General features: G+C 41.2%; 2 protein-coding genes across 6 annotated transcripts in view; one reads left to right on the top strand and one right to left on the bottom strand.

Moving 5' to 3' along the window:
* Window positions 1-3,649: 3,649 nt before the first annotated feature.
* On the bottom strand, window positions 3,650-23,239 carry ube3d (ubiquitin protein ligase E3D). 2 transcript variants are annotated; one of them, XM_076012936.1, is made up of 12 exons: window positions 23,182-23,239; window positions 22,396-22,473; window positions 21,343-21,419; window positions 19,375-19,586; window positions 18,814-18,904; window positions 17,349-17,568; window positions 16,231-16,303; window positions 16,064-16,142; window positions 14,944-15,052; window positions 13,910-14,049; window positions 9,333-9,471; window positions 3,650-4,514 (listed from the first exon to the last, which is right to left on the bottom strand). In XM_076012936.1, exons 3-12 carry the CDS (start codon window positions 21,417-21,419, stop codon window positions 4,494-4,496), a joined length of 1,161 nt encoding a protein of 386 aa, XP_075869051.1. In that variant the 5' UTR covers window positions 22,396-22,473; window positions 23,182-23,239; the 3' UTR covers window positions 3,650-4,493. The 2 variants fall into 2 exon arrangements, with proteins under 2 accessions (XP_075869051.1, XP_075869050.1); XM_076012935.1 differs by lacking the exons at window positions 22,396-22,473; window positions 23,182-23,239 and having other exon boundaries at window positions 21,343-21,707.
* Window positions 22,418-26,514, top strand: part of dop1a (DOP1 leucine zipper like protein A) — a 22,349-nt gene continuing 18,252 nt past the window's right edge. For all 4 annotated transcript variants that reach the window (XM_076012932.1, XM_076012933.1, XM_076012929.1 and 1 more), the window contains exons 1-6: window positions 22,418-22,823; window positions 23,867-24,064; window positions 24,204-24,385; window positions 24,471-24,641; window positions 25,518-25,707; window positions 25,999-26,097. In XM_076012932.1, the coding sequence (XP_075869047.1) occupies window positions 23,927-24,064; window positions 24,204-24,385; window positions 24,471-24,641; window positions 25,518-25,707; window positions 25,999-26,097 (780 nt within the window). In that variant the 5' untranslated portion in view covers window positions 22,418-22,823; window positions 23,867-23,926. The remainder of the gene's footprint in view (window positions 22,824-23,866; window positions 24,065-24,203; window positions 24,386-24,470; window positions 24,642-25,517; window positions 25,708-25,998; window positions 26,098-26,514) is intronic.

Genomic DNA, 26,514 nt, shown 5'->3' with positions numbered 1-26,514 from the left:
TCCCAAAAGGATCTCCTTCGTCCTACAGCAGCCACACTGTAATCTCACACATCGCTGTCTCCCTTAATCCGAAAATAATATCAAATACATTAGTACAGGCAAGGACCTGGAAAATCCAATTTGAAATTCATACTGTGTTGCCTCAGACTTGATCACTCCATATGTGTGATGTCACGTGTGGTTTGAAATAATTCTCTTTCTCTCACTCTCGCTCTCTCTCTCTCGCTCTGTTCAGAGCCATACGGCCAAGCATGAAGAAGGGAACTGCACACATTTTGGTATGAAAAGCTGGCTTGTCTGTTTGCCTTTCACTATAGAATACTAATTCTAATGCCTGTCTTCTGCACTCAGAAGGGAAATCCTTGAAGCTTTGCATTCCATCGTCTGTTCATATGCTAAGAGGCAGCACTCTGACATTTCAGCATGTTGTCCCAAATTGTGCCATTTTGCACCTGTCACAATTGACAATCTTTTTTACATCAACCTTTTTTTTCAAAGCTAAAATAAAAACACATAAAAACAGAAATCACAAGTTATATATATCATAAGCCAAACACGCACCACATCACTAGGGTGCACGTTAATCTGCTGGTGGATACTTGCATCAGCAGGCTAATGCTTTTGTGACATCACCATCAAGTGCTGTTATGGAATGCTATTAACGGAGGGCTAAATTTGTTAATTTTGGTAATTAAATCGTGTGGTGCTGAACATTTACCCTGGACAATTCTGTTTCGAGATCCAACATAATCTGATGGAAAGTAAATTGTTGAACATTTGTGCATTACAAATTCATTTTGCCCTCAACAAAAATGAAAGCACTGCACAATTGAGGAAATCAACAGCATCCAAAATGAGCACAGCTGTATCTGAAGAGCAAGAAGAAAAAATAACTGTCCTGCAGCCATGGACAGGTAATTACGAGGAGGAAATATGCAGGAGGCCTGCGTTCATGCTAATATTTTTCATGAGATAACAGTCTGGGAGGGCTAATGAGCCACAAGGTGTCTACATGGCAGCACACTGGCCCTTTTTTTTTTTTAACACCTCCATAGTCCGTCATCAAGGGGAGAAAGACAAAGAGTTGCCTTCGGGGACTCAAGATTTCTGGGTGACTAGCGGCACGTTCGAAGCAGCAGCCACCAGTAATGTGGAGAAGCGGCTTCTGCTCAGCAGGCTTAAAACAAATGGGTTATTCGGGGGCCCACTTCATTTGCACTTGTGGAGAAAAGGGCAGAAAGGAAATGAGAACGCCTTGACGGTTCAGCATTGGATGTCTTTAATTAGCCAATTCAGTCTCTGCTTTGCCACCTCACTGGGCACAATACTCGGTTGTGTTTTTAAAAGTAATTGTCACTTGCGGCATCAGCATTCAGTGGATCCAGGCATATAGCCAGGAGAATAAACATAGTCTCTTATTTAAAAAAAAAAAAAAAAAAGTGGGGGGGTACATACACACATGCAGGCTAATTTGTGCTGCTTTGCTGGTTTGGGATAACCTATACAGACTACACGTTAATACACCATGAAGGAGAGGTAAGAGCATTATGGGCTCAAACTGCACCAGAACTGTATAATTCATTTGCTGTTAAGGATTATAAGACATCTTAAGCCATTACTGTGATATTTCTTATTCTCCAACATTTTATCTGCCTTACACTGTTATCTTTGGTATAATTGTATGATAAAATGATGAGTTAAATTGCTTGACAACCCAATAAGCTCAACAGCCAATTACATGACAGCATCTTAGCGCAGTGCAGTATAGTAGCGGCACAAAAAAAAAAAAAAAATACAGTGAAAAGTTGATAGATTTTTTTTTTTTTTTGCAACACTTGCAACACTGGTGATCCACTGTTTTTCCCTGAATCAAGCCATTTTATTCACAGTAGGTAGTAATCAAAGCCACTGTGTGTGCAGTTGCATGAAATTGTACCTCTCTGCAGCAGTGTGACAAGCGTTAGTATTTCTGTGTTCAGGGGGCTGTTTTCCATAAACAGGTAGTGGTGGTGGAATAAGACCGGTCACTTTATGGTAAAAATGTTCAATTACTTGTTATTACTAACAGCCAACACATGGCAGAAAGTCAATGCATCTAGGCATGTAGATGTGTTAAAGATGACTTGCTGGAGTTCCAAGAGAGCTTCAGAGTGGGGGAAGAAAGGGGATTTATGTGGCTTTGAACATGGCATGAACGGGCTGATCTGAATATTTCACAAACTGATGATCTACTGGGATTTTCACACGGGCAAAGCCATCTCGAGGGTTTACAGAGAAGACTCTTGAACAGAAAGAATATCCAGTAAGCGGCAGTTTTGTGGAGGAAAATGCCTTGGTGATCTAAGGGGTCAGGGGTCAAAATGGGCAGACTGGTCTGAGATCATCATGGCAGCAGTAACTCAAATAACCACAGTCACAGAAGTTTGTCCCCCATTTCAATAAAATCAGAATGTTGTAAGGTGATATTTTCTTTTTTGAAAAGTGTTTTTTCTATTTTTTTTAAATCATAGCTTTTAGTGGTGTAATAAAGTATTTTAATAGGTATTTACGAGAAATGTGTTGTTCCTTGAGATCACAATAGCAACCTGAAGAATGCTGGCAGCTATCGCTGCAGGTATTTTGCTGTAAAACATACAACACAGCACTGTAATATATTTTTTTTGTAGATTACAGTAATTAAACTGTAAAATAAAACAGTAAACTGTTGGCAACTGTTGCTGCCAGTATTTCACTGTTAACGCACAACACACAAATGTGTTCTAGTGTACAGTACAACCAAGGTATACAACCAAGGTACAACAATAGCATCTCTGAATGCAATGCAATGGACGTCTCCAACCTGATGTATATATACACATTTACTATTCTGGTAAATGCTCTCATTGGCATGACTTCGTCCTCAGCTGCGGCTCTGCCTTCTGCAACACGAGCGGCGCAGTCAGCAGCTGCAGTGGCGCGTCCAAAGCATTTGACTTCTTACTTTCAACATTTAAATTACCTTTACAACAGAATTATGTAACTGTAGCCACAGAACACAGTGCTGTCAGTTCCAGTTCATTTTAGCAGCTTTACAACGAGGGCTATATGCCTTTTGGTCATTTTAATATCACAGGGAATGGCATTCCTTTCTTGTCCTCCCCAGGAAATCGCTCACTGGTTGCTACAAATCCAGGTTGAATCAGAGGATCTCCTCTTTGATTTCATTTAATTACCAATATGAAATAAAATGCAGCAAAATAAAGAAAAGACACCACAGACACAGCAGAAGGGCAGAGTTCTGCCCGGAGCTGTCCGGTTTGGCATTGTCAACCGTTGCAGTTGAAAAATTCGATTAAAGATTGAATTTCCTGCTGTATATACACAGCTACACTGACTTGCCTGATATTGTGATTTTCACTTTCAGGATAGGTTGAACAGTTCTGTTCAAAAATACACATTCAGCAATTTAGATCATCTGTGCTTTCATCACAATGTGTGTATATTATATTTATAAGGGGAGTACCAAGCACCAGGTTCTGTCTTTCAACAGATTTCTCTCTACCGAGTTCAAAATATGACTACGGACTGATCGTCTTCCTTTAAGGGTTTTTAGTTTTCAACTTATGTATTCGGACAAAACCTTTTTTTTCCTTTTTTTTTTTTTTTTTTTTTTAATTAATAAGCCCAACGCAAAATAAGTTTACCCTGGAACGAAAACATAAGTAGCTGTAAACATGGTAGACACAAGTAGAGACTGAATGCTGCACTTTCAGGCTGAAGTGCCTCTATTATAAGCCTTTATCAAGAGGCCACTCTCCAGCAGTGCCCTACATATCAACCAGCAGTCAGCAGCCTACAGAAAAAAAACTGTTTAATCTGCTTTTTGTACAGTAGGAAAAATACAAGTTGACAAAGGCAGAAGCTAAAAATCAGATTTTTCAGCGTGTTCACATACTTTTGATTTAAAATAATACAAAACAAAAACTACTACAAAAAGATTAAAGATTTGGCAAAAAAAAAAAAAACTAAAGAAATACTAGTTTTGTGTTACCATTTAGATGCCTGGTTTAATTTTACATCAGCGTGAATATCAATCTATAACCCGACCAGATGCCACAACATGAGTTAACATATGAAGTCGAAGTAAAAAAAACATAAAATAAAAAATAATCCAAAGTCACAAGATGGTTTATGTGTGTCCGGTGGCAGCTGTCAGTATTGGAGTAATTCTGCTCAACATTTGTGAATAAAGGTAATCATAGTCTACTTTGATAATCAAGAGGAACTTTTTGTTGGCTGAATCGGGACTCTGCACAGTTCAGCATGCATTTAAATGACAACAATAATGCAATAAATATCCTGCAGCCACGCATTATTATCTCAGAGCATTGTTGTTGTTGTTTTGTTTTTTTTACCCCAGAGGTGCTTTTGCATGAATTCACACATATGGAATTATTCTATCACAGGGCCTCTGGACCGCTCTTCTCTGAGTCCTTCGAGCGGTTTCGACCTTCTCACAGTCTTAGGTACGCCACCTAAGAACAAAAGACAAAAGTTCAGAGCAGGATAAAGTTGGTGCGAATGCTTAGAATAGAGTTAAAAATAGATTCACATTTGTGTTCAACTTTACTTTGTCCTGCAGAGAGACAGTTTTGCTTCCACAAAGCACAGATGTACTAGATCTGCTGATCAGCACAGCAACCCATTATCTCCAATTACTGTCATCAAACAACAAAAACACCACAGGTGGTCGAGACACAATCAAGTTCAAAAACACATTCGGGCGACAAAGCGCAGAGAATAAATGAGCTCAGCACTGTCCTCTCGCCACATCCCTTCCTCCATCTGCTATTCCTGGTCGTTTGCCTGCTGCAGACAATGGCTGCGCTCCGCTGAGGGCTCTATATTGGAATGATGGATGAGGGCATTTGCCTCACTCAAGGCCCTATCTCCTCTGTCCCCGTGCCAATGTCTGCTCGCCACTCAAGCGCACCGATGGTAATTCGCACAAATGATAACAAACAGCAGCCAGAGGTTAGCCGATGGCACCACAACTGTAAAACACCAGGAGCAGAAAGGGGATGGGATGAAGAGAAGGAGCAATGGTGCCGGAATGGGCTCGAAAACTAATATATCTCCTGTGACTCTGCAGGGGCGAACTACAAAGCCTTGGCTATGCAGGTTAGCACCAAAGAATGTATGTTTCTCTGCCTGCATTGCACAGGTAAGATAATGACACCGTTGATGGAGAAAGACTTGAAGGTTTCTTCTCTCATGAGGTTAATAGGGACCATGCACCACAGTGCTGCATTACTGCCCCCTTCAGTTTTTCCCCTCTCAGATGTTACGCACTGTAACTGCCCTTAGGCCGACTGAAGGGAAACACCACGATTGAGAAATTACTTGAACACAAGTCTTTTTATGGCTTCTACACTTAACCCTGCTCATCTGACCATTGGAAAGTCTAACGCAGGTCTTAACATTCTTTAAAAAAAAAAAAAGCACGACAAATCTTTGTAGTTTTCTTCGTTTCATTGAAGGGTTTTTAATTTTGTTACCAAATAATAGTTTGGAAGGGAGACATTCTGCTCCTCCCCCCTGCACAGAGAAGCCATTACATTGACTGGTCCCAATTGAGTGGTGGTCTTCTTCAGTGATAGTAGACTTAGTCTCGTCAGTATGATATCTCATACTCATACCGACAGTACCCTCATTGGCTGAGGGTAATTGTTAGGCTATTTTTCCTGTGATATAATTTATAATTTTTTTCTTTTTTTTTTTTAATTACTGTTTGCACATGCAGTGCAAAACACTCATCCATCAAGACACTGAGTTTTCTATTTTCTGAAGAAAGTAAGGGAACAAGCTGCAGCCATGCATGAAAAGTCACCTTTTTTGTGCTTACTGTAATTTGCTGACAGAAAACAGAAGGATTATCTTCCCATCGTATTGTCCTCCTCAAAACCAGAGTGAACTTTCAGCAGAAAGCTCAAATCTCAGTAGTGTGTGCCGACATTGAGGGTATCTGGCAGCTTCTGGGAGCTGCCACCAGCTTCATATACTAACTGCAGAAGCTCTGGCAGTTCGTCTTGGCGGCCCTGTACAACTGGAAAGAAGCCAGTGACTGCTGGGAAACGCCTTAAACTGGGCCTTGTTGCCTTTGTATTAACAGATGTCTGTTTCTAGAGCAACTTCATTCCTCTATGGCTTTGGGTCCAAGATCTTAAAATACACATTTTTTAGGTCCTCTCAGTGGGTACAGTTTATTTTTGTGGCTCTCTTGTCCACCGGCAGACCAATTCTTACTTAGCTTCCCGCACCGGCGCCTCTGCTACGGTGCTGTAGGCTCTGTGATGATCCTGCTACCTTTCTGTTTTAGGAGCATGGATGCTTGGCATTCTTCTCTGTTTCTCATCTTGTCTCGGTGTGTTTATCACACTTACTAAGTGGAGTCCTGGCCATGCCATATAAAGGACTGCCTGATTGATTATTTAAAATGCATAAATATCGAACTTGTAAACTTTTGTAAGGAAAGGCAATGCCCTTGCAATGAGGGTTGTGTAATTCACTCACTGTCAAAAAACATTCATCACAGATTGGAATGCATATAAATGTATATATACAGATGAAAAAGCTAATATTGTATACTGACAGTATAAACACATTGTTTGTAGACTTTTCTTTGGGAAGAATAGAAAAGAATATCGGGCTAAACTTGAAAATTGTGAGGAGGAAAAACCAGATGTGATAACAGATGAAAAACGGGACTGTGAGCGCCCTCCTCGGCTAAATAAATTGCTCTTCCTATCCATTGGTCCACGTGCAATGAATCGAGACGTGTGCGTCTTGGAGGAAGTAATTTGTTTCGACAAAGCGCAGCCGCTCTCGGCCCCTCGGCCGCGTGGACCGCAGAAAGACGGAGGCAATATCTGATCAATACATTTCCTCAGTTCTTGTTGCCAAATGCTGGATCGGTTCCTGCCTAACCTACATGTCTTCTCCATGGAAGGGAGAGTAGATTAATGAGATTGGTGGGGGTTGAGGGCAAGAGTTGTAACGCTCTGGGCTTGTGCCACTTCACACCCCATTACGCTGGCAGGAGTGCAAAGCAGGCCGGGAAACAGTTTGAAATGTTGCACATGCAGAATTAACACAGTTGGATATTGAAGCAAGGCGTCAGCAAGGCTCGGACCAAAAGTACAATTTCTCTAAATTACCCAAATGTGTACACAGGATAAAACACATTTGCACAGCTCCCATCTACAAGAAATTGCCAGCATATCCATCCATAATTACCACTGAAGACACTCGTGATGACCAAACTATATCCCACCCTTGTGCATCTACACAGACTTACAGCAAGAGACATGAGAGCTGATCCCAATACAGGGTTTAGACACTGATGATCTCTTGGGCAACCCTGGCAGAGTAGGAAGCCGATATTAAAAAAATATATACCTTCAGATAAGACGTTCTCTCGAAGCTGGATCGACTAATAACCTTTCACAAGCACCTATGTTGGTAATTAAAGTAAAATTTGATCAGAGCGTTGAGGGGAAACACTGGGATAGGAGACAGCCTGCCATGAAAGTGCTGTCAGTGCACGAAATGACCTTACATAACACTCAGCGCAGCTCCACTTCAACCTCATCAGCCAGGATGAACAAGAGCGCCCGTGTGGGTGTAGCGCCACTTCCACGCTCTCCTTCCTCTTTGCCCAACGGGAGACTTTGAACCGCGGGGTTAAATTTGTTCGCACCTCGATGATTATATGTTGAAACTGAACTGTGATTCTTTTATTTGAATCACAGTGAAGGGGATCGTGAATGTCAATGCCTCCCTCGCTGATTTGAGTCCGTGCCCCTCTGAGCCTTTACAGGCCAATATAAGTACAACACATCAAAAAACCCATTTTCCACATTCTCCCTCAAGTCTTTATCTTATCATCTCCGCCAAACCTTTCAGTTTCTTTGTAATCTGCCTGAATGTCATCTTGCTGTACGCTGCCTCTACACGCTGCTGCTGGATGTTGGAAGTGTGACTCGAAGTGATGTTGCAGACTGAGACGCTCAAAGACCATCTCCGGTAACTGGAGATGTCTCGTGTGATCATATTACCATCCTGTCCTCTGTCGCCTATAGCACGAGCCTCTGCTATCAGGAAGTGTCCGTGTGTGTCAATATATCGCACATCTCACTAACCACTTCTGCCACCAGACAGATACTATGTCCCCAGTCTGGGTCGCTCTATCTGGGTAGGCTTCTCCATTTCAGCCAAGCGCAATTCATTCACCCTCGCCTGCCAGTATCATGTTGTTACAACAGAAATGAACAACATTGCTTATTATGCAAGAGACAAATTTATTAGTTTGCGGTCCTTCGGGTTCCCAGTGTGATACTAGATACTAGATTGACACTGTAAGCATTTTAAAGGCGCGAGAGGCGCACCATGCCTCCTGGTATTGCAAAAGCATCTAGTAGGTGAGTTTATTAGATGTTCGGGTGGCGTTTTTTAAGCTCCGGTCTAACATTGAAAGAATAATGCAAATCAGGGAATACAGTATTGAGGGAAAGACCTTCCCTTATGAAAGGATTTTAATTAAACTCTACTTTTACGATCCATTTAGCCATCTTCTGCTTTTGAAAATCAAGTGATTTAAATTCCAGTTAAGCACAATCTGATGAGTCTTAAAACAAAACAGGCTTCATATTATGTACAAGAGCAGCTTTCATTTGAAAATATTCACTCACTTGATCGTGCAGTTTAAAAAAAGACCTGTTCAAGTGGTAGGAGAGTCACTTTTGAAAACTTTCTGAGCCTGAAGTGGAGGATAATGGCACTAATTATCCCCGTAACCACGTTTTTCAAAAGGCTTGGAGAACGGAGTTGTCAGCAAAGTTAACGCCTCCTATTTTCTAGCTGAAGGGTTTTCCCTTGGCTTCCGCCGCTAAAAATCCACACGTTCTGCACACTCACAGGTGCACGAAAGCAAGAATAGGGCTGACAAAAGTAAAACCTTTCATGTGACCCACATAATCCCTAAAGCGAGCTGTTAACTGAAAGCTCTGGATCATGAAATTAATTAAGGCGCCATAAAAACGCTGTCAAGCACTGCTGAATAATGGATAAACAAGGTGCCGCAAGTAAGGCGTAAGCAAAAGAGGCAAATGCTGACAACGGAAGGAGTCCCTGCTGTGTTGCCATTACAGCCTTTCACAAACGACGGAAGATGAATGAAAGGACTTCCATGGTCACCGTGATTTGACAGCGCAGTACAAGCATAAGCATTTTTTAGAAAAGACCATAAATACGATACACAGCCTCGGTTAGGCTTCAGAATGCACGGTTCTCACCTCGTAGGACCTCATGCGGCGCATGGACGCAGGAAGTGTCGAGTTGCTTTTATCTATCACCCGCTGCAGCTCCTCGCACACGTTTAGCGGCAGCACCACAGGATGTCCTATGGCGTTGACCTCCCAACTGGCCACGATGCTGAAAAACACACACGGAGCTGGAGTGATCTGCGGCGACAGGCCACGCCGCTGCGTTACACAACCACATATTGCCCAGAATAGCTGCCGCGGGTCCGGTGTTGAAGTATTTGTGACACTTTTTTTTGTTTTTAATCAAGTACTTTTAAACCTTGAACATAAATAACAGGAAATTCATGGCGAAGCCACACACATGAGCTGTATCTGAGGTCAGAGATGGAAAAAATGAGAGGGAGAGCGAGAGAAGAAGAAGAGTGATTGAGAGGAGAAAGATGGATGCTGCGTCAGCACGTGGTGCTGATGCAGTTAGTTCTGGGTGACATTAAGCCATCAGTGCGGTTCCTGCAAGTTCTGCAGGTCTTAGCAGGCTCACTACCGAAGGGCAGAGGACGACTCTGATGCTTAAAGCAGGAAGTAGATCTTCTGGCCGCTGTAGAGACAACTGTTGCCGTGCAAATGTCATCAATGGACTGAAGCATGCAACACCGTCACTATTTCCACGTCATTACACCAGTTTTAATTTTGTTGACGAAAGATTTTTGTCATAGTTACCGTCAACGACCTTTTTTCCCCTGACTAAAACGAGATGATAACTAAATAAAAATTCACTCACAAGGACTGAGATGATGACGAGATGTAATGAAATTTTCATCAAAGAATAAAAGCAAGAAGAAAATGTCTGCCAGAGACAAGATCCAATCAGAGCTAATTTTGTTTGTGGAAGGAAATGACGATTTAGAAAGTGGCGGGAAGAGTTGGGAGGAAAACCAATCAGCTAGACGTGGTCAGGAAGTTACGTACATACAGATTATCTGGTACAGACTGGTCTCAAACTAGAGGAGACAGCACATTTGGACGCACTTCACGTCTGATATGAATGAAAATAATATGAACGAAAATAAAACACTTTATGATATCTCATCAACTAAAACCAGACAAAAACTAAAACACTTTTTTTTTTTTTTTACTAAAACTAAATAACATTTTAGTCAAAAGACTATGACTAAAACTAAATCAAATTTTGCTGTCAAAATTACCAATGCATTACACAGATGTTTCAGTACATGACTATCCAATGAGCTCTATGGACCATATGATTTCTATTAGATTCAATTTCCACATCTATGAGACCTAAATCCCATCCTACTGGACTGCGATGGTGCCTGCAACTTTCACTCAACTCATAATCAAGTCAGTGCCATTAGTGATGATGAGCATAATCCACTTAGGCAGGGGGGCTCACTGATTCTCCAGCCAATTATTGGCACTTTTAAAACACACACTGCAACCCCTGGCTGCAGCTGGGAAATAAGGACTAAGGGGGCAACCAACCGGGGAGCACCAGGCGTAACATTTAATTGAAAAATGCCAGAGAAGAGTGATGGAGGATGAATGGTAAGTTGTGTACGGAGAAACTGTAGCGGGAGTCACACCAGCGTTTACCTTTGCAACACTGCCGAGACCTGTCAAAAGTGGAACTTAGAGGTAGTTGCTCTATTGCAAAGCACTTTGGTGGCGAATACACAAAACTAACACTGGAAATCTGGGTTCAGTTGGTTTTCTTCTGATCATGGAAAGTGCTTCATAAAGCCTTTGGTTGTGATTTAGCGCTTTATAAATAAGAGTTGATTGATCAATTGATTGAAATGTTAAATGTTACTCAATCAGCAGAAAACTGTGCCTGTCCCTCATTACGCTAAAATGCTGTAGAACTTTAAACTGAATTGCTGAGAGCCTGAATTCTCAGAGATTTACCTTGAAAATCTTTCATCATCCACCCGTACAGTGTGGGAAAGTTTGATCAGAGTATTGAGGGTTTCAGTATTGAGAGACCAATCTGCAGCCTTTCATTAGAAATAAACACTATGGTCACAGTTTTGTGGAAGCAGCGACTGGATGCTGCACTGTTGGCAGAACTAATAAGCATTTCCTTGCTAAAATAGGATCAAACAAAGGCACTTAAGGCTTCTAATGGGCACCTGACTAGTTCTGGCAAGAGTTTAGTTGAAAACAGCGGCAGACTGAAGCTCATCACGGTCGGCTGATATCCTTCACACCAATTATAAGCCTCACATTTTTGCCAACTCCTTCAAACTGGCAGTGAAGAAATCTGATTAGTCTGCTTCACGTGTGACAAACAGAAAGAACGGTACAGCAAATCAACTTAAAGTTTGTTTTTGTGAGGACTCCACCAACATTACAGGTCTTATTTCATCTCTGAAGTTTAACAAGACACAAAGTGACAAGCATGTTTTCAGTCTAGTTTTCTTTGCTATCCTCTTATTTCCATGTTGGAATAAATAAAACTGAAAGGTTGCTATACTCAGCGGAAAATATCCTGCTTTTATGATCCCGTCTGGTTGTGCAAGGTGCTACAACTCGGTTCAAACCGGCACAGACGAAATTTGACAAACTTGCCTAAGACACAATAATAAGAACCTCTAATAGCCTTTTGCAATGTGCGTGACCTCAGTGTTATGAAAGGATTCCTTCAAGAAGTCAGCGGTTCAGAGGTGTTCCTTCGTTTGCAGCCTCAAAATAAGGCAGCCAGTGTTGGGAGTCAAAAGTTGCTGCCAAGACTTGTTTGAACACATTAACGCCCGTCTCGGCACCCGACACACTAACCTGTGGTGAAACGTTTTCCCACTCGGCTCACATATTTTATAGTGCCATTTAAGCGGCGTCTCACAGTGCATGCATGAGAAGACAGGCCTTTCTCCTTTTATGTGAGCTTTTCCCTCTAATTACCCTTTCTACATCAGTCAGCCGGTGGGGGCTTGTCAAAACAGGAGAAACATCAGAACCCCTCAGTTCTGCTTTCACTCGACGAGACTGCAGGGGAGAGGATGAGGAGGAGGAGGAGGAGGAGGACGCTGAGCGGTGATTCCGATGAAAATAATGAGGGTGGAAGGCTTCTCTGGTGGGGTGCTGTGAAACTAAACATGCAGAAACGCATGGAGCACAACCACCTACACCGCTGAGGGTGCGGCCCAGCGAGGTGCAGTGCTTCGCTCAGGTTAGAAGAACGACATCCCGCAAATGTGCAGCAAACACCACGACGCCGGCGCAGTGAACACGTGCGACGGTGATCTGAGTAGCAGAAAGAGTTCCATTAAGACCTTAAATGTTCTCACTGGCAACAAAAGGCTTTCACGTCTGGCGGTGAACCAAGAGTGCCGGCGACGGAGAGGGTGTGATGGGGAGATGAACGGATAAGATCGAGGTGGGGAAAAACAGCGTAGAAAAAAGAAAAAAACAAATATGAAAAGCATGTGTGTATCAAGCTGTGGGGTGGCTTTGTGGAACAGTGTGGAGACGGAAAATAAAACAAAGTACAAATATAAATCTGTTTAAAAGAAGGGTACAAAAATTGTTTCCTAAAAAGTACATGGAAGAGGAAGGGTACTGAGGATGATGAGGGATAAATCTATGGAGAGAATAGTGTTGATTGTTATATTGCAATTAACTTTGTATATTGTACAGGTACTACCTGAAAAGATAGAATGTCAAGTAAAGGTTGCTTTATTTTGGCAATTTAACATAAAAGATCAAACCAACAAATTTTATTGAGCCATTACACGCCAATTGACATATCTCAAACAGTTCCTTGTGGTAACTTTGCTGATTAAGATTTTCAGCTTATCAAAACCACAAACCCACAAACTGATTTTCTGTGTTTTTGAATTTGAGTTTTTTTTTAAGCTGCAAGACCTGATCAGCAAAATCCAAAGAAATAAAAACTTGAAATATATTGATTTGCATATTATTCGTTTATATAATATGTAAAGTTCACCTTTTAAGTTGAATTGCAGAAATACAACAACCTTTTCAGGATATTCTAATTTTCTGGGTAGTACTATATATATTCATGGAGATAGTTTTGTAGTATGTTTGTGTATATAGTATTTATATGGATATCAGTGTAGTATATATATACATATATATATATATATTTTATATATATATATATATCATGTAATATTGTGTTCTATTATGTTAATACTGTAGGGATATGTATATAGTATATTTTTATTTTTATAATTATATGTATATACAGATATTTATGGAGTGTATATATGTGATATATTTATGGTGGTGCTCACATTTTATGTATTTGGATGGATATTTGTGTCGCAATTATTGGCAATATTTTGCTACAAACTAACAAATAGGTACAAAGGGGTAGGAAATTAAAAAGTTCTCTACTTCCTTCGACTTCTTTTTCGAACCATGTGCGGCATTTTTCTATGTTTTTGCCTTTTCTTTATTTTTTCATTTGCATTATTATTTGTTGTTTCTTTCTTTTGTATGTATGTGCAGAAGGCTACATATTTTACACAAATTGGAAATAAATTCATTCATTCATTCATTCATTCATTACTTCATTCAAGTCGTCTGGCTTTTTGGAGGGTGAAGAACGTTGGCAATTATTCGCTTACTCTCTCTGTTGGCTGCCTGCGTCAGAGCAAGCGGTGTAGAGGACTTTCAGGGCCCTGGTCGCCGAGCTGACGGAGCTCTCGCCTCCGTCACGCACTTGCGCCACTGACGCTGTGATGGAGTCGCTGTTGAGGAGCCAGAGCTGGGAGAGGAGCGCAGAGGTGAGGGGAGGAACACAGGCAGCCAGGAGGGGTGGGCTCAATGAATCTACTCATGCATTGGTGTGACTAGAGTGATACTGGGCCAGTTAATGTGCTTTTAATGATCCCCCATATTTGGCTTGGGGGTCACTCAATAAATACATCTAATGTGGTTTTATTACTGATGTGCTTAATGGTTTTTGCCACTAATTTTATGGAATTTTATGTCAGCCACAAAATACAAATTCCTATGTGTCGGTTCCAGATTGAGGGTTTTTAAATGGACTGGAATCATTTGGTCCATCCCAGCTCAGTTTCCTACAATCTTTTTTTTTTTTTTTTTTAAATCCCATCCTATTACAGTGAGGAGTTTTACCATCCCATGATGTAGAGTCATCTGACAGGAAAAGTTTTAGAGGACTTGGAAAATTTGAGAAATGTAATAGTTTGGAGTAACTGAGCTGTATAATTTTAAAAAGGCATCAGCTGCAAGAGTTTAGAAGACCATTATATTCTTCCATTGTTGGTTAAAATTCTGGAATTGGAAAACCAAACACTAACGGTCATATTATTTGCACATCGCCTGATATACATGACAAACAAAAACCGATCCTGCAAAAAGTATATCAATTTTAACCGCGTCATGGTTAATTCTTATGGCTATTTGATGACCTATAGTTGCATTACGTACTGTAGCACTGGTGGTACTTGTATTATAATTTTCGTATGGCTGATTTTGGAGCCTTTAGCTAGAAAGAAAGAGAAACAACTCAGCGAAAAATCTAAATCTCAGCTAATTAGCTTTTCTTGTCCCTTGAGGACCTGCCACATCACTCAAGTGGTCTATTTTTACGAAAATCATATTGATTTCTCTGATTATGTTTGCTTGCTCTTACCAGTAAGAAGGCTTTTTCATCAGGAGTCTGGACGGAGAAGTGGAAGGTGCTCAGTGAGTTGGACAGCTGCAGCAGTCTGGCTGCTATCGTCCGCTCCAGAAAGAGAGACCTGAAAAAGTTTTCAACAAATCAACACATTTAACTTGTATAACAGGCAAATTAACCTTTCGTGATTGACATTTGATGACAAAAAAAAGGGGGCAAAATTAATATAGACGTGTTATATTGTTCCAACTCTGTATTTTTTTTCAGTTGCCTCCATGTGGCGCTGCTTCAACTGTAAATAGTGTTCAGAAACCACTGTGTCACTGTCTGAACTCTAAAAGTGATGAAAGTGTCACTTTGGTGTTTCTGCTATCGTAATTCACGAGTGCTGCCTCTAGATTTTTTCCCCCAGTCACTGATACCTTCTGTGCCCTGCTTCACCTTGGCTGAGGCTCAGCCTCCGACATCCAAACCAGCAGAGAGCAGAGCAGAGCCGAGAGCAATGAAGTGAACGTAATGCTGTCTGTGTCATTTACAGAGAGAATCTGTTGTGACGCACATGCTAGCGCACAGATGACTTTTCCGTTTTCTGTGTTTCTCAGCAGAGCTAGGTCACATCAGGTTACACAGGGGAACTCTTGTTTACCCTTGTTGTTCTCTGTGGAGTTGGTTAGAAGTTTTGTTTGCCCTGGAGCTTTAACCAATTTTCTTCTGTAAATTCTAAATTGATTTTTTTTTTTCAACGACCCATTGCATGTGGGTCATCATTCATTTGGTAGGGTAAGATTTCTTTTTTGGGGGAGGGAGGAAGTGTAACATTTTGCTGCGTTTTATTTCATTAATTCTGTTTAATCGAGACTCAACTTGAGGCATTTAAAGTTTTTGTGTTGTTCCTAACTTGCGCAAGCATGCAAGAAGGGCATATTAGAATAACAAGCGTGTCAGGCACCATCACAGAAGTATTATAGTTGCCATGGAAGATACTGTGTGTAGCTGCGTTTCCATTACAGTTTTTTTTGCATAATAAAACCGATATTATTGCGATATTTAGGTTTTGCGCGATTCCAGGGGTAATGGGACCGCAGCTTGTGACTACACACATGCGACTCAAGCAGTTTACTGAAGAAAAACCTACCTGTTGGGTGTAGCTTCCAACTTTCTGTCTCCAAAGGCTGATTCCACCACCACCTGTGTGATGTACAGTTTCAAGGTCTCTGAAAGACACAATCAAGACAAGATCATTGAACATTGCCATTTTCGAAACGGGGGCGACTGCTGAGGACCAGTTGAAGCGGTGCATACCTGGCGCAACAGCCTCTCCCAGCACTGATGAACAGCTCTTGCACGAGATGAGTGCCAGCCGACGGCACGGTTTCTGCTCGTTTCAAGGAAACAGAAGAAACAGGAAGCGCAATACACAGCTGCCGTTGAAATGTAATAATTCACAGGCACTTTAACAAGGACAGGAGACAGAGGGAGAGCTCCAGAGCAGCAGAATTGGATTTGTTTGCCTGTTCTTTTCATCAGTCTGTATTTCTTTGGTTCCTTATTTTCAGTAATTCAACGAGTGACTCATGTGCCCAAAACAATAAAAGAGTGGGGAGATCGATTCCCTATTGTGGCCAGATTTGTTATGTGGATAGTTATACAGTAAGGTATGACGACTAAAGATTACTTTTTTTGTTTTTGTTTAAACAGACAAAAGGAGGTGGCACCAACAATTAAGCACTTATCCCACACCACACTGTATACTGACCTGCACTTCAAAACCGCAGACTGACTGATGCCACTGAGGATGTATTTCTGCATTATTTATTAATGGTGTTTTGGTATTCTATGGTCTGGTGTGTGTGTGGTTTTTTTTTTATGTCCTCTGTCTGCTGGTATTATATGTCCAAATGCGTTGATAGCAGATGGAGGAGTTGGCTCTTCTCCAAGGGGACAGTAGAGCATGTTTGGTTTCCTTTGAAAATTAATACTTAGATATTCTGGGTTATGATGTTGCCAGAGTCATTTCCATATTTATAGTCTTTGTGTGTACGTATTGCAGGGATTAGGTAATGTAAATTGTCTCTTTCCAGAAATCATGACCTGATTACTCAACATAATCAACAGGCTTTAATGTTGTAACAGGAAATGTGCGTCTACTCATCGATGAGATGCTTGGTCGCATTTGACAGGACAGGATGTAAACATTCGTACAGCCATTTTCAGCCGAGCTCTAACATCATTTAACTAAGTTAGTTAGCTTCTGTACTGAGGCAGGAACTGCACAACAACATGTAAGGTGATGATAGAAGTCAGTGATTTGGAGGATAAGACAAAAAACAAGATGATCCATTAAATAAGTAATCAGGATCAAAACAGAGATTTAAACTACAACCAAAGTCCCCAGCTGTTGTTCTTTGTGCTTGGCTCACCTTTGGATCTTGGCCATCCTCAGCACCGACAGGGTTCATTTCCTGAGTGAGAGTTTCTTCACAGCTGTCATCCCGGGCTACAAGGAGAAAGGTGTCTCCCAATAAACAGTCCTCTGCTCGGGGAAGAAGCTTCTTGGCAAATGGGTCAGGATGGCAACACCAGTCATCTACAAGGGCGTTCCAGTTGCCATTAGGAAGGGGAAGCACTCGCTTAAACACTCTAAGAAACAAAAAGAAACTCTTAGCAGTTAGATATTCATGAAAACCCAATGTTAGATGTCCAGGAGAATATTAAAACAAAGGGCAGTAACAAAGGAGAAGCTGGCAAAAATAAATAAAATGTAATTTGTTGGATGGACGTTTTCTAAAACACATTTTGTTGAAAAAAAATATATATATACCACAAGACTGTATGAAGTCTTTCACGAGTTAAAATCAGGGCAAGATTTGGAACATGTTTTATTTCGGTCACCTAAATGAATCCAATGGTATGTTAAAAGAACGTTGCTTGCTTTTTGGAGAGTGACCTGCAGCAAGGTTAATCACAACATTATCACGATGTGGAAAGTATTGTTTTCTAACAATAATATGCCTATTCAGAGTCTTATTTATGGACCCATTCTCAGTTCTGCCTAGAAATTCAGCACCTCAAACTTGCTAAGAGAAGGTTAACAATATCAATGAGAGTGAAGCAATATTGGAGAAATATGAGCTAGAAAGAGCACAATGGTCTGAAATACACTACAAAAGCATTAAGACGAATGAGAGTTGGGTAGCAATGTTCTCTTTAGACAGAGAGAGGGAGGGAGAGAGAGTGTGTGTGTGTGTGTGTGTGTGTGTGTGTGTGTGTGTGTGTGTGTGTGTGTGTGTGTGTGTGTGTGTGTGTGTGAGAGAGAGAGAGACATACTGACAGGCAGCTTTAGTACAGTTCCTCCTGCAGTAAAGTACACTGTGTGCTCCTTTTCTCACAGCACAAAGAAAACTACAGGGAATTGGCCATGATGGCTAAAGTCACTTTAAAACCATCGAATAGTCTCAATATACCTTATTGAGGGCCGGGAAAAAAAAACAGTTTTCAGAAGTTTGAGTGTGTTATTACTGAAAAGCACAGCCCCAGACCAAGGGTCTAGATAATGCCACTATTGCAATTTTCAGGTGTCACACTGCTGACCACACAACGCTACAGGCTCCGAGCAATAAGAGCAATAGCACTGACCAGCTGAACCGCCTCAAGGTAAGAATGCAATTGTTTTCTGATGGGTATTGCGGTCTTTGACGTCACGCCGACTCCATAACTCTAATCCAACTCGGCTTGACACCTAAGGACTCCGGTTCCATCAATCAATTTTTCCCCTGACCACCGGGTCAGACCGTCAATGAACACCCGCTCCTCTTCCTGTGGAGGAGGGGGGGAAATAAAAACCCATTTGCACCGGTGCCCCTCCGTGTACCGTTTCTTCCTCACCTGTCCTCCAGAAGCCTTGTCATGCAGCCCTGGCAGTGGAAGCAATAAGTCTCTTTTGCCCGGAGTGTCTCCATCATGCTGTCAGAAGCATCTGTACAGGACCGAAGGCAAACAAATAAATGAGCCAAAAATGGTTAAGGGGTAACCTTGTATTTCAGCAAAGGGAGGGGAATCAATAAAATACCGTGGTGGTGGAGGTGACTTGGCAAGGCTATTAATCTAATTTTGATTGGTCAATGTCTGTCCTTTGCTGTAAACTTCACCACAGGAATGACATAAAAACTCTCAGCAAGGAGGCGAAAGATAAAGTTTGTGGAGTGTATGTGATGACTGCAGGTTACACCAGGAGATCATGCTTGGGACTGTGATCAAGGCTGTAAACTGAGGCGGATTCCAAGAGTGAAATGTACACAGTCGCTATCTCACATGACTGAATTCAATTAATTCCCGCTAGACAGTGAGCTATAAATAGCTACCAAAAGACTTTGTTCTGGCTTTGGCACAAAGAGGACCAGTAAAGCACAGGAAGCGAGATGAGTTTCCAGTTGTTCAGGACATCACCTTCTTTGGAGTTTTCGGCGATGCTCAAGCGCAGCCTGAAATGCAGCTCTTCTCCACAAGAATCTCCCGCAGGTGTCGGGATGCAGGATCCCTGCTCCAACGCAACTCCTGCCGGCAAGGCAAAGCTCAGCTCGCCTCCAGGGGTTCGGACGCTGAAGGAAGAATCGCCAGCTGTCACAGTCACATCAGCAGGACTGCTGGCAACACCTTTCCTGTGAAGAGCAGAAATCAGCACACACACTTTGTACACACAAGGTTATGAGAACATACGCTTGTCCTGATCATAACTTTTTACTTTATGAACTGATTACGTTAGAAAAATAAAAGTTGCTCGTTTTATACGCTAATGACCCACAAATGTCATATTGTATCACTTGAAATTGCAAATTGCATGAGTTGGTTGGAACTTCAAACTACTGGCAGTGTTTCAACTGAAAACAAACTGGCTGTATGAGGACACATTATGTTGTTCTTTCTTAGTCACACACTGTGTGCACCTTCAGGTAACTGGAGACTTGTATTTGATCATTTCAATGGACACATCTCAGCTTTATTTTTTTCAGGAATGGGACTTCACCTCTCTAAGAAGAGGAGTAAAAGAGTATGCGTTATAAGAGTAATATTTCTGAAATGTGAAGCATTAATAACCCCCGAGTGCTTCTATCTTTATTACCTAATGTCTCATTAGCTCCATCTAGTGAATTTAAAGATTGATGAACTCCACTGAGCTGACTGTAAGGCTAGCTTAAATAAGGAGAAACATCTCCAATATGTAGTGTTATTGATTTACCGCCACTGGATATATCATAATATTTAAACGTTCCATTTTTATAACAAAAGAAGAGAAAATGATTTACACACTTAAACATTGCTGTCTAGTAAGTGAACATGCATAATTTCTCTGGCATTGACATAATTACACTTCTGAGCCATCAGTACATGCACTTTATTACTGCAGACACTGCAATAATAGAGTATATAGCCTTTTAAAAAGTTATAGATAGCATGACTCTGTGTCATTTTTGAAAAAATACTGTCCTTCATCTGATCATAGCTTCAAAGCATTATCATTAGCAATGATATGAAGCTTATCACGCACCCTAAGTGCACTGACTTGCATAGATTTTGAAAGGCAAGTTTTCATTCTAGGGGACAGAAGGACACTAATCTATTAACAAAAGAAAATAAAGTGCATGAATAAAGACGATTGCACGGATTATTAATCGATGATGGTCAATTTGATGTCTAATTTTACTCTAATTTAAATAATAATGGCGTAGAAATCAGCGAAATCACAACAGTCGCCATAAAAAGTGCCGCCTGCCATAAAAACAAAACAAAAGAAAAACACGTTTGGGCGCCATCTACCGGTGAAAACACGAAAAAACATAATAGAACTTAAAAACCTAATAGATGTAAAATAAAACGGTTTATAATTTGCTTCAACATATTTCTGATTTTAACTGGTTATATCTGATAAATCAACATTTGCTTCTTTGACATAAATTACGTAATTTAAAGATCTAAAAGGTTGAAAGCTTTAAAATCATTTCCAAATGGTAATACAGCGTCCCACACATACACGTTCCTAAATTAGTTTTATATGTGACTGGACTGGTTTCCATATGGTTCACATGTGGATATACCACATATATAGTCAACACATCCACGAACATGCATGCACACATGGCAAAAAATGTGTCAGAGAGGCCGTTTTCCCTCCCCAACATGCAATCAGTTTATGAAAGAGAAATTTATTAATCTTGTAAAATAGCTGTGCGACATCACTTAAAGCTCCATAGGCTACTAAATCTGCGGGTTAAGTGAGTTCATTGTATCCCTTAATATGGACACGAATTTACGTAGGTTCGGACACGTTAGCCATGCAGCTAACTCATCGGGTCAGTTCGTTTTATAATCCAACTAATAAGTAGCTCTAACCGTGAATAATAGAATGGACGCAATTACCCCACAATAAGCAGTCCAGTCTGCAGCCTTTTTCTCAGCTCCAAGAACACTCCAACTCCATGTGTTTGGTCTGGCATCTCCAGGTGTGACATCAGGCAGCGCAATACCAGCAAAATATGATAAATAAACAACTACAGACGCAAACGGGATATCTCTCTATCAATCACTGCGACTAGCTCAACGAAATCGTATGAATGGCACCGGTGTGAGCACAAACAACAACAACAACAAAAAGTAATCCCACGTCTCTGATTCGAAATTTAGAGGCTGGTGCACGTATTCTGAGGCATGGACGGTAGTTCCGGAGGGACAGTGCAACACATCCAATGAAGAGAATCCGGTCACGGATTTCAAAATAAATGTGTTAAGAATTTCCGTTGCTACGTTCACAGGATCTTATGGGGAAATTTTTAAATGCCACAACACTACTTTACAAAATGAGTATATTACCAGAGGTAGCAAAAGTATTAACATTCTCTACTTGTTAATACTGTTGGTTATTACATTTTTATTTTTTCTCTGTACTGAAAATGCACTGAACAGTGACCCCAAAGCCAAGGTACTATAAAACAATTCTCCTCTTGTAAAATTGAATGCACTATATTGAACAACACAACAGAAAAATCGATAGTAAAGTATTTGTACTTCATTTCTTCCCGCCTCTGCATACTACATTAAATGGTTAACTCGTAATAGTGATACTTGACAGGTAGGCTAGGCATAATATTTAGCTAACACAAAAACTATTCCCAGTGCAAACGCCTATTTCATGGGGGAATGTGCAATAAAAATGTTACGTTATAGTAAAGGTATTTTTTTTTTAATTAAATTAAAATAGCATGCATAGAGTCTCTTTGATGTTAAATAATTATTAGAAAAAATAAGCCAGCACACTATATCTTTAATTATTAATGCATTTATGAACGATTTTAAAGTTGACCAATGTTATGAATATGTCAAAGACAAAGACAAATATAATCTCTGTAATGTAATACTTTAATCTTTAGGAAACACCACAAACTAAGGTAGCGCTGCTCGAGTTAATACGGTTACCTTGACAGTGTGTCGGGGCGGAAGACGTCAATGCGGAAGAGCGCAAGGTTCGCCGCTGTGGTTGGACGTCGAGCGGATCTGCAGTGCAGTGTGGGAGCTGTCAATCCTCGCGCTTTGTATCTCAGGCTCTGGAAGCTACTGATGCACTCAGCACCGTTTATTTACACAACGAGGAAGTCCACGAAGAAACGTGAAAATATGTAGCGTCTGAGTGCCTAACCGTCCGCCTCCAAAACCTCCTTGTCAAAGGATCTGACCTGGACGAACGGATGACATCGGCGTCGGGGCCCTGCATCTTCTTCATTAGAACAACCGGATACCACCTACAGCTAGCTGGCTAGTCAGAGTACTGTCATTGTCGAGTGTTTTCCCACTCTGCTTAACAGCCATATGATTGAATGACAGTAACTGGCTTGTGTACTGTTACGGTAAGTATTTTATCACAGGAACACCGATAGCGTCACTTTGTACCCGTTTCCCCTCTGGAGTCAAATGACAAGCCGTTAGCTGCGGCTTTACTTTCCTCTTCACAACAATTATTGCGACAGAAACGCGCCCATTACATCGAAACCCATTGACAATAATAGTCCTTTGCTACAGTCAGTTCAGTGTTTCTTGTTATTTTCGCAACACGTATTTCCCCCCCGTCAACATGAAAGCGAACGTGTCATTGGACGACAGGTGAGCGGTGACTGCTCTGTCGTTGCAATGTTGTTGTTACACTTCCCGAACGTTCAAGTTAAACGGCAACGCTTTAAAAAATTAGCCTCTCGGTTTATTCATTACTGTTCTTTTGTATTAGTAAATTAATTACTTGAACATGCCAGACTCCGTAACCGAGTTAGTGAATGAGGACACTACCTAACCTTTATGAACGCCACTGGCGATTGCTGAGCACGTGACGTCACGTGACACAATTACCGCACTTGCTGCACAGGTGTTTATGATCACATTATTTACAGCTGCACGATAAGTCACTAATTTAGCGTCTGTTTTTTTCCTGTTTGTTTTCCATCTAAAACGTCAAGTTAACTTTACATTATTGCACAGATATTTATTGTCCCTACTGTATATAATGAAAACAACATAATACGGTCAAGGTAGATTTACCAAATTTCCTGTTCAACTCGTGTGAGTGACCATGAGTTATTTGGAAGGATCACATTTTTCTCTCATTGGTATCCTCTAAAACACAATGAACGTAATGATGATGCACCCCTTGTTATCCAGAGATTTTTTTTTTTTTTTTTTTTTTTTGCCTCCCGTTATGCAGCAGTCTAGTTTCTTACCTGTCCCCCTAAAAATAAATGCATGTAGAAGATTTCATGGAGTTTTAATTCAGTAGCTTTAAATATTATATCATATTGCCTAACTGCTAACTTTTTGTGGTTAAGCAGAAACAACCATAGTTTTTGGCAGTGAGACAGTGCTTTCTCATCTTCTTCTCTTTTCTGCTTGTTTTTCATTGCAGGTGTCATGTATTTACATGTGAATGCTGTTTTGCATTAGCGTTGAATAACCACCCAGGAGAATGAACGCTGAGGAGGTGGAACTTCTCAGTGACTCCAAGTACAGGAACTATGTGGCAGCCGTGGACAAAGCCCTCAAAAACTTTGAGTACTCCAGTGAGTGGGCAGACCTCATCTCTGCGCTCGGCAAACTCAACAAGGTAACAACCTGAGACACATAGCAACCTGACACACACTTCATTGGAAGTAAAAAGACAATGATGTAGAACGCATGACATTTTTTTTTAACTTCAACTGCAGCAAACCCCCCCATTCATTTTTCTCCTCCTCCCTTCTCAGGTTTTGCAGAACAATGCAAAATACCAAGTGGTTCCCAAAAAGCTGACGATAGGCAAACGGCTCGCTCAATGCCTCCACCCAGCTCTGCCCAGCGGCGTCCACCGCAAGGCCTTGGAGACCTACGAGATTATCTTCAAGATCATTGGGTCCAAGAGGCTGGCCAAAGATCTCTTTCTTTACAGGTGCAGTGCTCGATTGAATCACCTCGGCCTTGAGGCTTTGTCCGCGAGCAGATGTCAACATGTCTCATGTTTGTTTTTGCTGCAGCTCTGGACTCTTCCCTTTACTGTCCAACGCTGCGATGTCTGTGAAGCCTGTGCTGCTGGGACTGTATGAGACCTACTACTTGCCACTGGGGAAAACCCTGAAGCCGGGCTTACAGGGGCTCCTGACTGGGGTACTGCCAGGCCTGGAGGAGGGCTCGGAGTATTATGACAGGTTGGATGAGCACTTTTGCAAAACAATAAGTTTAATGTGTGGCGGTTGCGACAGGCCATTAGGGGAAAGCATTTCCCAACCTAATGTGGAAGAAAATTGATTTTTGTCTTCCTAAACGATTCATGGAGCAAATGAGTCATGCAAGATGACTAACATTCCAGGCAAGATGCAATCCAAAACTGTCTCAGTCAAAGCCATTTTTATTGCATATTGCACCAGGAATTACTACAAGACAGTGATATCAGATAAACATTTTTGCTTTTGAAAAATTACAAATATTTGTAAGTATCTAATAGAAAAACGGCATGCATTTTGTACATTCAAATGTATTTATTTATTTTTAAAAAGGAAAAACTTATTTGTCTTTTTCTTAATGCTAATATTGTTGCCAGGAGACTCTAGATGGCGCTGCTGTTACACTTTTAGTCACGGCTATGTGGAGAGCACTGTTTGGCAGGATGTTGTCACAACAATTGAAATGGTTTTAGCAGGAAACTATGGGAGTGCCTTGTTGATTAAGCAAAGTGCCTTGACACAAGTCGAATATTCAGCCATGAAACTGGCTCCATTGGACTGATCAGGATGTGTACTGTCAATGTGTTTTTTATTTAATTTCCTATGAACTGCTAATATTAGTTGTGGTTCTTCTCTTTAAAATATGCAGTATTTTATATTCCTGCTGTGCTCTTAGCAAACAAATGCCTCGTCCGTTTTGTTTGAAAATTTCAGTATTTGTTGTTCTGTAATCCTGTTAAAGTAGTAAAATGGTGAAATATATGTTGATGTTATCCATATTGTCTCATGCAGTTAATTTCGTCCAACGTTCAAACATAAACAGTAACAATTAAAAAATGTGTTCTGTCTGTTGTGCATTAGGACCAACACCCTACTGGAGAAGGTGGCTTCAGCTGTGGAACAGTCAGCTTTCTACAGTGCCTTGTGGGGCAGCATCCTCACCAGCCCTGCTGTGCGTCTCCCAGGGGTGACATTTGTTCTGCTGCACCTCAATCGCAAGCTCTCCATGGAAGACCAGCTCTACGTCATGGGCAGTGACATTGAGCTCATGGTATTGGAATTTATACATCATGCTTGTAGTAATCTTAATGTAAAAAGAAAGGGTTGTGACACTACCAAAAATAATGTAAACACTCCTGGTGGGTCCTGTCAGTAACTTGATATTTTAAAATTTCTCTTCTCTCTTGAAAATTAGTATATTTGTATGTAATAATACTGTTTAATCAAAATCATGATAAAAGTAACAACTTATAGAGGAACATTTGGTAGAAATGTCGAGATTTTGTATGATCCTCCACTTAATTCATAAGCAGGTACATGGCTGCGTGTCTTATTTTCCCAGGTGGAGGCTGCCAGTACCTCAGTCCAGGACTCAAGTGTGTTGGTGCAGAGGAGCACCCTGGACCTAATCCTCTTCTGTTTTCCCTTCCACTTGAGCCAGGTAAGGAAAAAAGAAAGAAGAAAAAAACTGCTGAGGGAGGGAGTGAGGGAGGGAGGTCAGGCTAAAGCTGTGGGCTGTCAACGAGTCAATTCAGCAAGACGTCTTAAACATATATTGTGTGTGTGTGTGTGTGTGTGTGTGTGTGTGTGTGTGTGTGTGTGTGTGTGTGTGTGTGTGTGTGTGTGTGTGTGTGTGTGTGTGTGTCTGGGGCCACTCAGCTTGGCACTGTAGTGACTCACTGAATTTCTTGTTCAACCCTTCGCCTCAGAATATTGAGTAACGTTTAGCTGCACTGACAGTCACTCTGACGCCTACACTGTGTGTTTGTTTGTGTGTTTGCTCATATGAAACCGCACACGCTTATACACACGTAGAAGTGTGTGTTTTAAGGCAGCATCGGGAGACCCCATCACAAAC

The sequence above is a fragment of the Nelusetta ayraudi genome, unplaced genomic scaffold (genome assembly GCF_046127955.1).
Source record: "Nelusetta ayraudi isolate G7.1 ecotype Tasmania unplaced genomic scaffold, CSIRO-AGI_Nayr_v1 ptg000136l, whole genome shotgun sequence".
NCBI classification, from domain to species: Eukaryota; Metazoa; Chordata; class Actinopteri; order Tetraodontiformes; family Monacanthidae; genus Nelusetta; species Nelusetta ayraudi.
Note: the sequence above shows the minus strand (reverse complement) of the source record. Positions and strands in the feature narration are given on the sequence as shown.

Coding starts and splice junctions, on each gene's coding strand:
- ube3d (XM_076012935.1), bottom strand. CDS start 21,434: ATGTCACACCTGGAGATGCCAGACCAAACACATGGAGTTGGAGTGTTC. Junction 18,905..19,374: donor CGCCGAAAACTCCAAAGAAG/GTGATGTCCTGA, acceptor GGTCCTGTACAG/ATGCTTCTGACAGCATGATG. Junction 17,569..18,813: donor ACAAGGCTTCTGGAGGACAG/GTGAGGAAGAAA, acceptor TTTGTTTCTTAG/AGTGTTTAAGCGAGTGCTTC.